At 49.5% G+C, this 14,370-nt stretch overlaps 1 protein-coding gene across 4 annotated transcripts in view; it reads left to right on the forward strand.

Annotated features, from left to right (window-relative positions):
* The first annotated feature begins 5,550 nt into the window (after positions 1–5,550).
* The window catches only part of MTMR1 (myotubularin related protein 1), a 113,125-nt gene continuing 104,305 nt past the window's right edge, over positions 5,551–14,370 (forward strand). For 2 of the 4 annotated variants that reach the window (XM_073543606.1, XM_073543607.1), the window contains exon 1: positions 5,551–5,942. In XM_073543606.1, the coding sequence (XP_073399707.1) occupies positions 5,806–5,942 (137 nt within the window). In that variant the 5' untranslated portion in view covers positions 5,551–5,805. Of the gene's footprint in view, positions 5,943–6,872; positions 6,895–14,370 lie in introns of those variants that run through there. The other 2 variants (XM_073543610.1, XM_073543608.1) reach the window with 2 other exon arrangements.

The raw sequence follows: 14,370 nt of genomic DNA on the forward strand, positions 1-14,370 counted from the left end.
ACACGTGTCATTGTCCCAGAAAGCCGGCGGGGGAGCAGCGGGTCACAGGAGGCAAGAGCCATCGGCTGTGACTGTGCCGGCTGCTAAAGAGAAATGAATATTCATTTCTCTTATAGCAGCGCACAGTGACAGCCGCTGGCTTCCAGAAGACCTCATACTCCATGGTTCCGTCTTCCAGCAACTTTTCCCGCGCGATCACATGGTGTTGCTCATTAAGGTAATGAATATGCACGCATCTCCACTCCCACAGGCGTGGAGCGCATAATGCCTTGATGAGAGGCGCCACGTGATCGCTCAGCACAGGAAAAGCTGCTGGAAGCCGCCAGGACCAGAGGGACTCTGCAGGGAACGCTGGTGGGTGAATAGGGAATAAGGAGTCATGCATACCAGGACAGGGATGAGGGGACAAGGCATACCTGGCTTATACTTGAGTCAATAAGCTTACCCAGTTTTCTGTGGCAAAATTAGGTGCCTCGGCTTATACTCGAGTATATACGGTAACTACTGTGTGGTATATTGATCTGAAATAAAAAATATGTAGAAAATTATGACGTTAGCTTACCCCAAGGAATTCCACTGAATGGAGCCGGCAGTGCATCAGGAGTATCCAATGAACACAATAAATTCCAGCAGCAGGAGTCTACTAAAATCCAGTGATTTATTAGAAAAATATACAAAAATCAATTGTAACCAAAACAATTGTTTCTTGTACATTTTTCTAACAAATCATTGGATATTGCCAGAATGTCCTGCTGCTGGAAAAGCTTGTCTTTATCTGAAATAAAGGTATAAACATTAAAAGTTTCTAAATTGCTATATTCTTTTTGCATGTCATATGTCTGATTTTTTTTTTTTGTCATAAACTTAAAACATGAATCTAAATTTACCACTAACAAAGCATAATGCGTCATGAAAAAAAACTCACATTCTAGAGTTACTGCCACAAAGTGACTCGTCAGATTTGAAAAATCTTCCCTGGGCACTAGGTGTTTAAAATGGCAGGTCTGGATATTTAAGATATAGTCTTTTGACTTAAAGTCTGATAATGTAAAACCGGTCATTTTTTTTTGTGCAATTGATGATGTGATTGACTTGTTTTCAGTATATATCCTGTAAGCAAAATATTAGTGTGAGAAGTAACTTGGGATCTAAGCAGTTATTGCTGCATCTTCCCTATGCCCGGTATGCTTTCCTTATACTACATACATGGCTATTTAGACAATGGCTGCTCTGGAGAAGAATCGGTCGCAGTGTCGGACCGGGGTGCCAAGGGCCCATCAGTAACCAACTCCAGGGCCCCACTGTTCACCTACATGCAGATGTGACATCATCCCCAATCACAGATGTATACTAGATGTGTATTTCCTGAAGGAAGTACAGATAGTGGTTTGAAATGGTGCCCGGGCTGCCCCTTTAAGATAGATTTGCCTGCTGCCCCTGCAAGACTTTCAACTCAGGATCCGTTTTAACTGTGGGTGCCTCTCAGGGGCCACTTTGGCCAGTGGGGCCCCTCAGGGTCTGATTTGGTGGGTGGGGCACCTCAGGATCCGATTTGGCGGGCGGGGCCACTCTGGGTCCGATTTGGTGGACGAGGCCACACTGGGTCTGATTTGGTGGGCGGGGCCACTCTGGGTCCGATTTGGAGGCCAGGGTGGCTCAGCCTCCGATTTGTAGGCCAGGGTCGATCAGCCTCCAATTTGGAGGCTGGGGTGGCTCAGCCTTCGATTTCGCATGTCGGCCCTCTAAGACTCATTTTGGTGCGCCGGCCCTTTAAGAATCACTTAGGCGCGTCAGCACTTTAAGAGCCAGTTTGGCGCACTGGGCTTCTAAACCTACTTTGGCGCACATTATCTTTCAGGGGCATGCGTCATATCATCATATGCTAGAAGCTAGATTTGCATTTGTGCTTTGGGTTTCGCTTTAAGAGCTGATATTATCTGGCAGAAACTCTGCCCTGCTGGGGTCATGTACAGTCCGTAGGCATTGGCATAGTAACTGGGTGTGCCTGCGCATATCAATGAGCTTAACTGCCACCTCACGATAGTCCCATGTTTTCCCTATGGCAACATTTTCCCATTAAAATGCATTCAGACAATGCATTCCAATGACAGGAAAATGTTTTTTCAAACGCAAATTGCGCAAAAACTACAAATCCGATCGACACGAAAAATACTTAGCACACCGCTCGTGGACGCTGGCTTCGAAACGACGCCTCAACGGAGTCTGTGCGTGTAGCGGTTCGGGTCACATTAATTGCACAAATCAACTGAATAGTAATAATAATATTACAATATAGTGGTTTTTTCAAACCACTATAACTAGATGTGTATTTCCTGAAGGAAGTACAGATAGTGGTTTGAAATGGTGCCCGGGCTGCCCCTTTAAGAGAGACTTGCCTGCTGCCCCTGCAAGACTTACAACTCAGGATCCGTTTTAACTGTGGGTGCCTCTCAGGGGCCACTTTGGCCTCAGGGTCCGATTTGGTGGCCGGGGCCCCTCAGGGTCCGATTTGGTGGCCGGGGCCCCTCAGGGTCCGATTTGGTGGCCGGGGCCCCTCAGGGTCCGATTTGGTGGCCGGGGCCCCTCAGGGTCCGATTTTGTGGCCGGGGCCCCTCAGGGTCCGATTTGGTGGCCGGGGCCCCTCAGGGTCCGATTTGGTGGCCGGGGCCCCTCAGGGTCCGATTTGGTGGCCGGGGCCCCTCAGGGTCCGATTTTGTGGCCGGGGCCCCTCAGGGTCCGATTTTGTGGCCGGGGCCCCTCAGGGTCCGATTTGGTGGCCGGGGCCCCTCAGGGTCCGATTTGGTGGTCGGGGCCCCTCAGGGTCCGATTTGGTGGTCGGGGCCCCTCAGGGTCCGATTTGGAGGCCGGGGCGGCTCAGCCTCCGATTTGGAGGCCGGGGCGGCTCAGCCTCCGATTTGGAGGCCGGGGCGGCTCAGCCTCCGATTTGGAGGCCGGGGCGGCTCAGCCTCCGATTTGGTGGCCGGGGCGGCTCAGCCTCCGATTTGGAGGCCGGGGCGGCTCAGCCTCCGATTTGGAGGCCGGGGCGGCTCAGCCTCCGATTTGGAGGCCGGGGCGGCTCAGCCTCCGATTTGGAGGCCGGGGCGGCTCAGCCTCCGATTTGGAGGCCGGGGCGGCTCAGCCCCCGATTTGGAGGCCGGGGCGGCTCAGCTTTCGATTTGGCGTGTCGGCCCTTTAAGCCTCATTTCGGTGCGCCGGCACTTTAAGAGCTAGTTTGGCTCACTGGGCTTCTTCTAAATCCACTTTGGCAGACATTCTCTCTCAGGGGCATGTGTCATGTGATGAAGCTAGATTTGCATTTGTGCTGTAGGTTTCGCTTTAAGAGCTGATATGTGGCAGAAGCTCTGTCTTGGGGGCGTCATGTGACGTTCGTAGGCGTTGGCATAGTAACTGGTTCTGCCTGCGCATATCAATGAGCTCAACTGCCATTTCAATCGCCTCAGGGCACCTTTTGCCATTTCCCATTGAAAAGCATTGGAGACAGTGCATTCCAATGACGGGAAAAAAAATTTTCAAATGCAAATTGCGCAAAAACTACAAATCCGATCGACACGAAAAACACTTAGCACACCTCTCGTTGACGTTGGCTTCGAAATGACACCTCAACGGAGTCTGTGCGTGTAGCGGTTCGGGCTGTATTAATTGCGGAAGTCAACTGAATAAGAAGAAGAAGAAGAATAAGTTAGCAGCGTTCGGATTACAATATAGTGGTTTTTTCAAACCACTATAATAACAATGAGCTGGGTACATTGTTACATGAATAAGATGCTGCCTCTGTCTATAGTGACTCGTGTGCCAAGTACTGATCTCCCACTCTTGCACAGTGGCCCACCAGAGGATTCTCTTGTGGGCCAGTCCAAGCTTGGTCCCAGCTGTGATTGCAGACCCCTTTTAAGAGCCTCTGTAGAAGTGGATTGGAGAGGAGCATGTATCCATCTGATGGGACAGAGTTGGACTAGGAATTAACTATTATTTGCAGCAAAAGAGAGACGTAGGGTGTGTGCAGACGCTGCGGAATCCGCTGCGGATTAATCCGCACGGATTTTGCAAAAACCGCAGATACACCGCAGGTCAAAAGACCTGCGGATTATCTGCGGTTTTGCCTGTGGTTTGGTCCTGCGGATTCACCATCTCCACAATGGTGGAGATAGGAACCTGCTGCGGATTCCGCAGAAAGAATTGACACGTCAATTCTTTCTGCGGTTTCAAAACCGCAGGAAATCTGCGCGGATTTTTCTGCACCGTCTACACAGTGGTTTTTGTTTACCATTCATTTGAATGGTACTGTACACCGCAGCTAAACCTGCTGCGGGTCCGCAGCGGCCAAAAACCGCAGCGGAATCCGCAGCGTGTGCACATACCCTTAGGCTAGTTTCACACTAGCATTAGGAGGCGCAGCTCATGGCTGCCGTGCAGCTGCACCCCCTCCGGTCAGCTCCTCCTGTGGGCGCATGACGCTGCATGCGACCTGCGTATCCTATCGTTAGCATTGGGTACACAGGCTGTGCGCTGGTAAGATTTTTATGGCGCATGCGTCCTTTTGACAGTGCGCCGAGCACACCAAAATGCAACACGGTGCGCCCATAGGAGGAGCTGACCGGAGGGGGTGGAGCTGCATGACGGCCATGCGCTGCGCCTAACGCTAATGTGAAACTAGCCTAAGATACCCAGTTAAAGGGGTTGTCCAAAAAATGCAATAAAATAGTCCCTGTCATGTAATTCCATTGAAGTGACAGACTAGATGAATCTTTCCTTGGCTGACTGTGCACAGAGGAATGAGGCAAGAGAAAAAATTATTTGTGAGCAGTCAGGGGAGGAGGAGATTGTTTTGCCTCCCCTCCCAGCAACTCGCCTGTATCTGTTTTTCCGATACAGCGCCCGACAGGTGAGACACAGGTCTCGGGGGCGGGTGGACAAGATGCAGTTTGGCTTATGCAACGGAGGCCACGTTATCACTTTACACTCACTTAGGCTAGGTTCATATTGCATTAGGGGCATCCGTTACACGTGTGCTACCATGTGTTAGCCCATACAGGTCTATGCACAGTGAACGCGTCCGTTCGCTGTGCGCTAGACCCGACGCACCCTCAAACACTGCAGACCGCGTTCGAGGGTGCGTCATGAAGTAACACATCATCACTAACACATGCCGATTTTGGCATGCGTTACTATTATTGCGGCGTTAGTGCTGCTATGTAACAGATGCCGTCAGCGCATTGCCCACAACGCAATGTGAACCCATAAAGCGCCATTGGTTTCAGCAGCACTCTTGCATTCTAGGAGAATCCCTTTAAATGTTGCTTAATACACACCAGAGGCCTCATTTATAGCAGATTTCTCTGTTGTTTCACTTTTCCATAGGAGTGCATGAAATGAAAACAGAGCGTTGATTGGCTGCTACGGGCATCAAAGTCTTCCCACTAGCCAGCCGTGAGAAACGGGGCTTACTGTAGTGCGCCTATTACCATGACGGGTATGCAATTGGGGCAGCACTCGGTGACACTCCGACGTTCCATGCTCCGGGCAGTGCGGTTGCAGCACTGCATTATGGGTTACAGCAGAGAGTCTGAGGACTCTGCCGCGGTGCATCGTGGGTTGCTGCTCGCTGCCGCGGTGCATGCTGGGCGCCGCTGGGTGACAGCGGGGACGTCAGAGTGCATCTCCCCCCTCCATCACAGCAGGAAGCCGGCAGGAAACGAGGCCTCCAATCCGGCCCTTCCTGAGCGATAAGCGGCTCAGCTGCATCCCGAGCATCCGGGGAGGAGGCGGAGAGGGAAGGGAAGAGCCATGGATAAAGTGCCGGGGCTGGAGAGCACGGGGGGAGGCGGCCCCGCTGGACCATCTGCTGCTAGGAAGCCTCCCCGACCTGCAGCCCCTCCGTCACTGCCCGGCTCCCGGCAGGCCAGCGTGGAGACCCTGGACAGGTACGTGCGGGCACCGGCAGCTGTGCGGCATGTACCGGGGAGGCTGAGCTGTCAGGGCTCGTTCACACTCGCATCTGCTCTGCAGCTCGCTTCTTTCTGCTTTTCATCAGTATTTGTTTTTGCATTTTTTAATGCTTCTGAATGCAGAATGCTAATCTGAGGAGATCCAGGTGTGATCACCACGAGCACAGGCTATACAGTGACCCCAGCCCATAGCCCAGGAGCAGGTAATGCCAGGACCGCTGCAGAGCTGTGCCTGCGAGTGTGAAGGAGCCCTAGCGCAGTAGATGCAGCTTTTCTGCAGCAGAGCTTTATGTTGTCGCTGATGACGGAAGATGTGATGATATTTCCTAGCTGCATTGTTAGGCTAAGTGCAGCCAGAGTGTTTATTCTCATCCAAGAATGTCAGCTGAACTCTGGTGATCGGTGCTTGATCACATTCTCTCAGATGAGGAGAAGATGGAGAAAAACGTCTCCATAGTGTCGGTCAGTGGGCATCAGATGTCATCCAAGTGCAGTCCGATGTTTCCACGCACTCCTTGACTTGCATGGCCGAGTGTGATCTTAATAACGTATCATACTCTCAGTCATGCAGCATTGCATCATTGGTTTTTTTTTTACCCTCGGACCGGCTTTGACCAAGGAAAAAATCTGCCTTGTGTGTGGGGAGGTCTGCCTGTGGAGAAAGGCAGAGGGGTACCGGTGTAGGCTGAGATACAGAGAAAGGGTTGTCATGTGGTAGTTTGACCATTAGAGGCAGTGGGGAGTGTAGGAGAAAGTGACAGTGTAACTGCCATGGGTCAAAGTAACTGCCATTGGTCAAGGTAACTGTCAGGTGATAGTGGGCGGAGCTACCAGGACAGGGAGTATAAAGGCTGAGGAAAGGTTCTGGAAGGTCCAGTCAGCCAGGAGAGCTCACTAGAGAGGAGGATCTGCCGTAGGGAGAAAGACGGTAAAAGCCTTCAGAGAGTAGCTGACGGTGGAGACGGTCACGGGGGGGTGACCCAAAAGGACAGTAGCCGCAGACGGAGGCGGTCTGGGGGTACCAAGTGGACGGTGTACTTTGAAGGGTGAAACGCTGTGGTGGAAGTGCCTAGGGCAGCCACGGTGGGAAGAGCCACAAAGGACGCCACGACGGGGAAACTAAAAAGTGAAGGTACCCGAGTCTGTGAGCAAGAGAACAGTGAAATTCCTGTGATGAAGTGCTGTGGTTGTCAGAGAGGCGGCCAATAAAAACGGACCTGTTGAATATAACTCCTGTCTCGTGTCTGCCGGCGGCAAGAAGTGGGTCACCCCCCATTCCTGTTGGATCAGCACTCCCCCCTCGCCTATCCTACATGTGCACGGCCCCTTAGACTAAAATTGGTGCGACCATGCTCTGATGTTTTGTCGGATCGCACTCGGACTGATAATACGGTCTCCTGCATGAGCCCTTATGGAGATGCCAACGGACATCTGCCCCATCGCACTTATGGCCCAGCAGAAGTGGGGTACGTGGGCATTACAGAGAGTGAGGGAAACACACTGAACCCTGGCAGAAACGTAAGCGATGAGAAGAGCTGTCATGTACGTCCAACCCGCAGACCGGAATGCTAAATATGTCGGCTGCAAGGCCTCGTTCAGAATAGACTAGTGTGTTAGCTGACTGTGATTTTTCACCTGCCGGTCTGCGCAGAGCTCATCCCTATTGTATGGCAGTGATCTTAGCTCAGAGCTCAGCCCTTTTGTATAGCGGTGATCTCACAGAGCTCGGCCCCTTTGTATGGCGGTGATCTTGGCTCAGAGCTCGGCCCCTTTGTATGGCGGTGATCTTGGCTCAGAGCTCGGCCCCTTTGTATGGCGGTGATCTTGGCTCAGAGCTCGGCCCCTTTGTATGGCGGTGATCTTGGCTCAGAGCTCGGCCCCTTTGTATGGCGGTGATCTTGGCTCAGAGCTCGGCCCCTTTGTATGGCGGTGATCTTGGCTCAGAGCTCGGCCCCTTTGTATGGCGGTGATCTTGGCTCAGAGCTCGGCCCCTTTGTATGGCGGTGATCTTGGCTCAGAGCTCGGCCCCTTTGTATGGCGGTGATCTTGGCTCAGAGCTCGGCCCCTTTGTATGGCGGTGATCTTGGCTCAGAGCTCGGCCCCTTTGTATGGCGGTGATCTTGGCTCAGAGCTCGGCCCCTTTGTATGGCGGTGATCTTGGCTCAGAGCTCGGCCCCTTTGTATGGCGGTGATCTTGGCTCAGAGCTCGGCCCCTTTGTATGGCGGTGATCTTGGCTCAGAGCTCGGCCCCTTTGTATGGCGGTGATCTTGGCTCAGAGCTCGGCCCCTTTGTATGGCGGTGATCTTGGCTCAGAGCTCGGCCCCTTTGTATGGCGGTGATCTTGGCACAATATGCCAGTTTTTCCACACAAGCTTCAAGAATAGCCAGCATGGCACCTAGTGTTAGTGTAGCTATGTTACTCATTCATTTTTTGTCTTTTCTATACATGTGAATGGGCTTGAAACCCCATCAGCCTGTAACACATATGCCTTGTGTGAGCATATGATTAGTGCAGGTATAACACATGCCTAATAGAGTAAAGTAGCCCCTTGGAATTTTAACAAACACTGCTCCATTTTATTTAATATTATACATTTTTTTATAGCGCCATTTATTCCATGGAGCTTTACATGTGAAAAGGGGGCAAATATAGACAAGTACAATAAACATGAGCAAAACAGGCACACACAAGTACAAAAGGAGAGAGGACCCTGCCCGCGAGGGCTCACAGTCTACAGGGGATGGGTGAGGATACACTCGGAGAGACTCAAAAGAAAACACACCATGAAAAATAGCCTCACCAAAACCTTGTTAAGTGACAAATGCACTAGCTGGATGCAGCAGGCCCCCAATGATAAAGGCTGGAGCAGCACAGGTGCACTCTTAGGGTGTGTGCACACGTTGTGGATTCTGCTGCGGATCCACAGCAGATTCGGCCCTGCGGATTCGCAGTAGTTTCTGCTGTTTTGTGCAGTACCATTTAAGTCTATGCAAAATGAAAAACGCATTGCACACAGTGGGGAATTTTCCGCAGGCTAATCCGCAGATAAACCGCAGGTCTTTTGACCTGCGGATTTAGACAAATCTGCGCGGAAAAATCCGCAGCAGAATCCACAACGAATGCACACACCCTAATTATGAGAACACCCACTCACCTAAATAATGGAGGGGTTGGCTGCCTAGTAGAAAAATGCACACAGATAGGGCTTGCATAGGACGCTAGTCACACAGGTAAGTGTGATGCAAAGTGTCTGGATAAGAGCCTATTGATCACTAGCAGGCGGGCTGTCCAGCACTGTATATGCATCACACAGAAAACCAAGCCAACATAAAGGGGCCCAGCTGCATCCTGCAAGAAATGATAAAAAGTGCATTAAAAAGGAGAGGGTAGATTTGGTCGTGCGGCAGTTCAGCAGACTGAGGATCACTGCAGGTTGTAGGCTTATCGGAAGAGGTGAGTCTTCAGGTTCCTTTTGAAGGTTTCCGTGGTAGGCGAAAGCCTGATGTGTTGGAGAATAGAGTTCCAGAGTATAGGGTAAGCACGGAAGAAGTCTTGTATGCGGTCATAGGAAGATGAGATAAGAGGAGAGTAGAGAAGGAGGTCTTGAGAGGTTGTGTGTAGGTGAGTACCGGGAGACCATGTCACAGATGTATGGAGGAGACAGCTTGTGGATGACTTTGTATGTCATAGTTAGAAAAATATTTAGAATATTTGAGTCCTCAGTGGTTGATGCCTTTAATGGCTAACTGAAAAGATGGTAACACATTGCAAGCTTTCCAGACTACTCAGGTCTCTTCATCAGGCATTGACTAGTACAACATCTGAAGAGTCACATATTTATGCACAGCACAGAAATAATAAAATAGATCAGACAAGTGATGTGAAGCAGAACTATCATTATGGGAGAGGGATAAGTATAAATATTGGACCAGTTCATAGATAAGGAGTGTGAAAGTTTTGTTTCCTCTGATTGGGGTCTGGTACTGTTTTGTGATGCCCCCAGAAGGTCAGAAGAGCAAGTTCCTTAATTGATGTAAGGGTTTTGAACTGGAGCCTCTGGACAATAGGAAGCCAGTGAAGGGCTTGGCATAGAGGAGAGGCTGGGGAATAACAGGGAGATAGGTGGATTAGTCGGGCAGCAGAATTTAGGATGGATTGGAGTGGTGCAAGAGTGTTAGAGGGGAAGCCAGAGAGTAGAAGGTTGCAGTAGTCAGCGGGAGCTGATGAGGGCATGCACTAGCGTTTTTGTGGTTTTTTGGTCAAGGAATGTTTGGATCCAGGAAATATTTTTGAGTTGGAGTCGGCAGGAGGCAAGGGCTTGGATATGTGGCTTGAAAGAGAGGGCAGAGTTGAGGATCACCCGAGGCACCGATCATGCGGAACTTGGTGAAGTGAGCAGACATTGATGGAAAGGTCTGGTGGAGGGGTAGAGTGAGGTGGGGGAAAGATGATGAATTCTGTTTTGTCCATGTTCAGTTTTAGAAAGCGAGCAGAAAAGAAAGATGAAATAGTGGCCAGACAGTGTGGGATTTTGGTCAGTAGGGAGGTGGTCAGGTCCAGATAGGTAGATCTGCGTGTCATCTGCGTTGAGATGATACTGCAAACCATGGGATTCTATGAGCTGTCGCAGGCTGAAGGTGTAGGTGAACAAGAGTAGGGGTCCTAGAACTGAGCCTTGGGGAACACCGACAGATGGGGCGAGGTGAGGACGTGGTGTGGGAGAGGGAAACACTGAATGTTCGGTCTGTTCGATATGATGAGATCCAGGATAGGGTCAAGTCTGTGATGCCAAGAGATGAATGTGTAACAGGAGTGTCAAAGGCAGAAGACAGATCCAGGAAAAGGAGGATGTGGTATCCCACAAAGTGGCCATTTCTATGGGATACCAGATATATAGTGTGTTCATATAAATGCTGTGAATTTTTATGTGGACTGTGCATTTTGAATACATTGTGAGACCTGCTGACACTCAGCACAAAAAGGGTTAATCTTCTCCCCAGCTTGATCAGGTGACCCAGCTCTGTGTTAATATGCAGAAGGTTCTGAAAAAATGCCTCAAGGCAGTCAGCCAATGACTGCAGCTCTGGAGTTGCATGGAAGGGGGAGGAGCCAAGCCCTGGGGAAGAGTTTTAAATTTGAAGTGGCAGTTGGTGGTCGGACATCTTAAAAGGAATCTGTCACCCATTTTTTGAGCTCATGTAAAGATATCATTGAATTGTGTGATACCTAAGTATTCTAGTCTTACTTTTGATCCCCCGCACCTTTGATGCATAAATCTTTTTTATCACTCTCCCGATTTATGGAAATCGCCGTGGTCCGATGGGCGTGGCTTATTCCCCACCACCACCTTGGCTTGCTGGACGTAATTTCTTCTGTGAATATCACATATGCCGTTGTTTATTCGCTCCTGCCCATTGATAAGGCCGTTCGTGCTTGCGCAGTATGCTTTGCCCAACTGTGGGCAAAGCATATAATCGCTACTGCGCATGCGCCGGTATTTTTCCCTGCGTCTATGACCCGGTAGTCTTCATATGCATATATGCCCACAGTTGGGCAAAGCATACTGCACAAGCGTGAACGACCTTATCAATGCGCAGGCATGAATAAACAACGGCATCTGTGATATTCACAAAAGAAATTACGTCCAGCAAGCCAAGGTGAGGGGGAGGGGAAGGAGAATAAGCCACGCCCATCGGACCGAACCGCAGCGATTTCCATAAATTGGAAGAGTGATAAAAAAGGTATTTATGCATCAAAGGTGCGGGGACAGGGGGGATCAAAAGTACGACTACAATACTTAGGTTACACACAATTCAATGATATCTTTACATGATATCTCAAAAAATGGGTGACAGATTCCAGACGAGGAAGCCATTTTGTATGAAGAATAATTATCTCAGGGCAGAAACAGAGCACAGTGCTGAAGAGATATTCAGACTTAATAAAACCAGAGGTTACTAAAATCTGCCTGTCTGCAGCTACGCAGCCATCATCAACCGCGAGTGTAATCTTGTACCTCAGTTTACTGCTGTTTGTAAATAATAATTTTCCCCATTACCTTCAGTAAAAAGACTTCTGTTTCAAATTCTTACGGCTGCTTCATAGCTGGGGCTCAAATGCACCAACTATTACCACCATCATCTTCTGCCTAGAGGCAGTTACTGAGTAAACATTGTATTGTGGAGTTCCCTGTGTGTGTAATTTGAGAAGAAAAGACTCTTCTCCTGACAGAAAGCTTGGCCACTGTAAAGCCCCCTTCACACATAGCGAGATTGCTAGCGATATCGCTACATGTGACATGTGACACGTACCTGCGACCTGGCCCCCGCTGGATATCACTGATTGCGCATGATCGTCCTGGTCCATTTCTCATCATAGGCTTCCTGCTGGCGCCGACGAGCGACGCATGGACGCAGGCGGAAGATGTCATTAGAGCTGCGTGTGACAGGTAAGTAACAACCGCTGCTGCATCGCTGGTGAGATCTGCCTGTGTGGCAGCTCACTAGCGACCATTTAGCGATGCACCAGCGATCCTGACCGGGTCGTATCGTTATTGGGATCGCTAGTGCATCGCTAATTGTAACTGTACCTTAAGATACATCATATCCTGTCAGGAGTACAACCCTCATTAATACACCACATGAGAACGCCACAAGGACAGAGTAGTGTCGCTTGCTCTTGGCGGTTTGTAGGTCTTTTGTGACTTTAGGGCAGTTTCAGTTGAGTGATGTGGTCGGAAGCCAGATTGTAAGCAGTCAAAGAGGGAGCAGGAGGAGAGGTGGGAAGACAGTTCAAGTTGGACGTGCTGTTCCTGTAGTTTAGAGGCAACAGGTCTGACTATCAACCACATTTGGATCCTTCAGACGAAACCTTCAAGAAAGCTTACAGCCTACAATGACTACCAGAGATATCACCTCCACCAACACCGGAACTGCTGCAACCCATCAACCTACTGTCTCCTTCCCCACCATCCTGTAGCATGTAAGCCCGAAAGGGCAGGTTCCTCTCCCCTCTGTATCAGTCTGTCATTGTAAGTTTGTTTACTGTAAGTGATATCTGTAATTTGTATGTAACCCCTTCTCATGTACAGCACCATGGAATCAATGGTGCTATATAAATAATAGGGGAGAAGTGTTATCGGGCGATAGCTAGACACAGAGGATAGGTCGAGGGAAGGTTTCTTGAGGATGGGTGTGATTGAAGCATGTGGGGAAAACACCATTTGTAAGTGAGAGGTTGAAGAGGTGTATTAAGGTTGAGATGAAGGCTGTGGCGAGGTTAGAGATGAAGTGGGACAGGAGCGGGTCAAGTGTGCAAGTGGTGAAATGTGATCTTGACAGAAGGGTGGTGAGTGGATCTTGTGTCATGGTGGAGAAGCTGGTTTGTCTAAGAACAGGGGTGAGCAGTTAAGAGGAGGGGCATTGGGGCTTATCGATCTTGCGCTTGAAGAAAGGCAAAGTCTTCATCTGAAATGAGAGGAGATGGAGGAGGTGCTGGGAGATGGATTAGAGAATTGAAAGTTTTGAAAAGCTGTTTAGGGTTGTGAGACAGGGAGGATATGAGAGATAAGAAGTAAGTTTGTTTTGCGGCAGTGAGTGTGGACTTGAAGCTGGCGAGGGACTGCTTGTATGCGATGAAGTGCTCGGCAGAGCGGGATCTCTTCCATCTCCGCTCGGCAACATCCATTTTCATCTTTTGCTATTGTTGCTTGGGATACAGGCACCTTTTTGGGGTATATATATTTTTTTTCTTTGTTTCATTGGGAGACACGTGCACCATGAAGACTGAGATTGTATGGAAGGAATACCATTGTTCCTATGACCCCCCCCCCCCAATGAAGCAACTGAGAAAAGGAGATTTGGGGTAATCACCCTACAATCTTTGCCTTGTAGTCTATGAGGGGCAAAACACATGGAATGAAGGCTATCAAAGAAAAAAATTTCAGTAAATATCCAAAGTGCCTTTTTTTGCCCATAAAACGTTTGCAATAGGCTTTCATTAGAAAAGTTCAGCTATGCGGCCGCTGAGTATCTCTGTACGTGACGGGCTGCAGTTTCAGGGAATAAATCTGATTCCTGCCGCACAAATCCGACATGGGCTGCGTTATTGTGGCCGTTCATGTGTTTTTCTGAAATACTGCAGCGATCAATAGAAATGATTCTTTGAAAGGACAGTTGGGATTTATATGTCCCGGTGTGCTTGTCATAGGCCAGTCAGTGGCAGCTTCTCCCCACCCCGCTTCTATTCCCCCCCCCCCCCAAAAAAAAAAAAGTGAAGTTGGGTCCCACTATAATTAATAATAATAATCTTTATTTTTATATTTTTTATATAGCGCTAACATATTCCGCAGCGCTTTACATTTTTGCACACATTATCATCACTGTCCCCGATGAGGCTCACAA

The sequence above is a fragment of the Dendrobates tinctorius genome, unplaced genomic scaffold (genome assembly GCF_039654945.1).
Source record: "Dendrobates tinctorius isolate UK_male_01 unplaced genomic scaffold, ASM3965494v1 ptg000133l, whole genome shotgun sequence".
Lineage (NCBI taxonomy): Eukaryota > Metazoa > Chordata > Amphibia > Anura > Dendrobatidae > Dendrobates > Dendrobates tinctorius.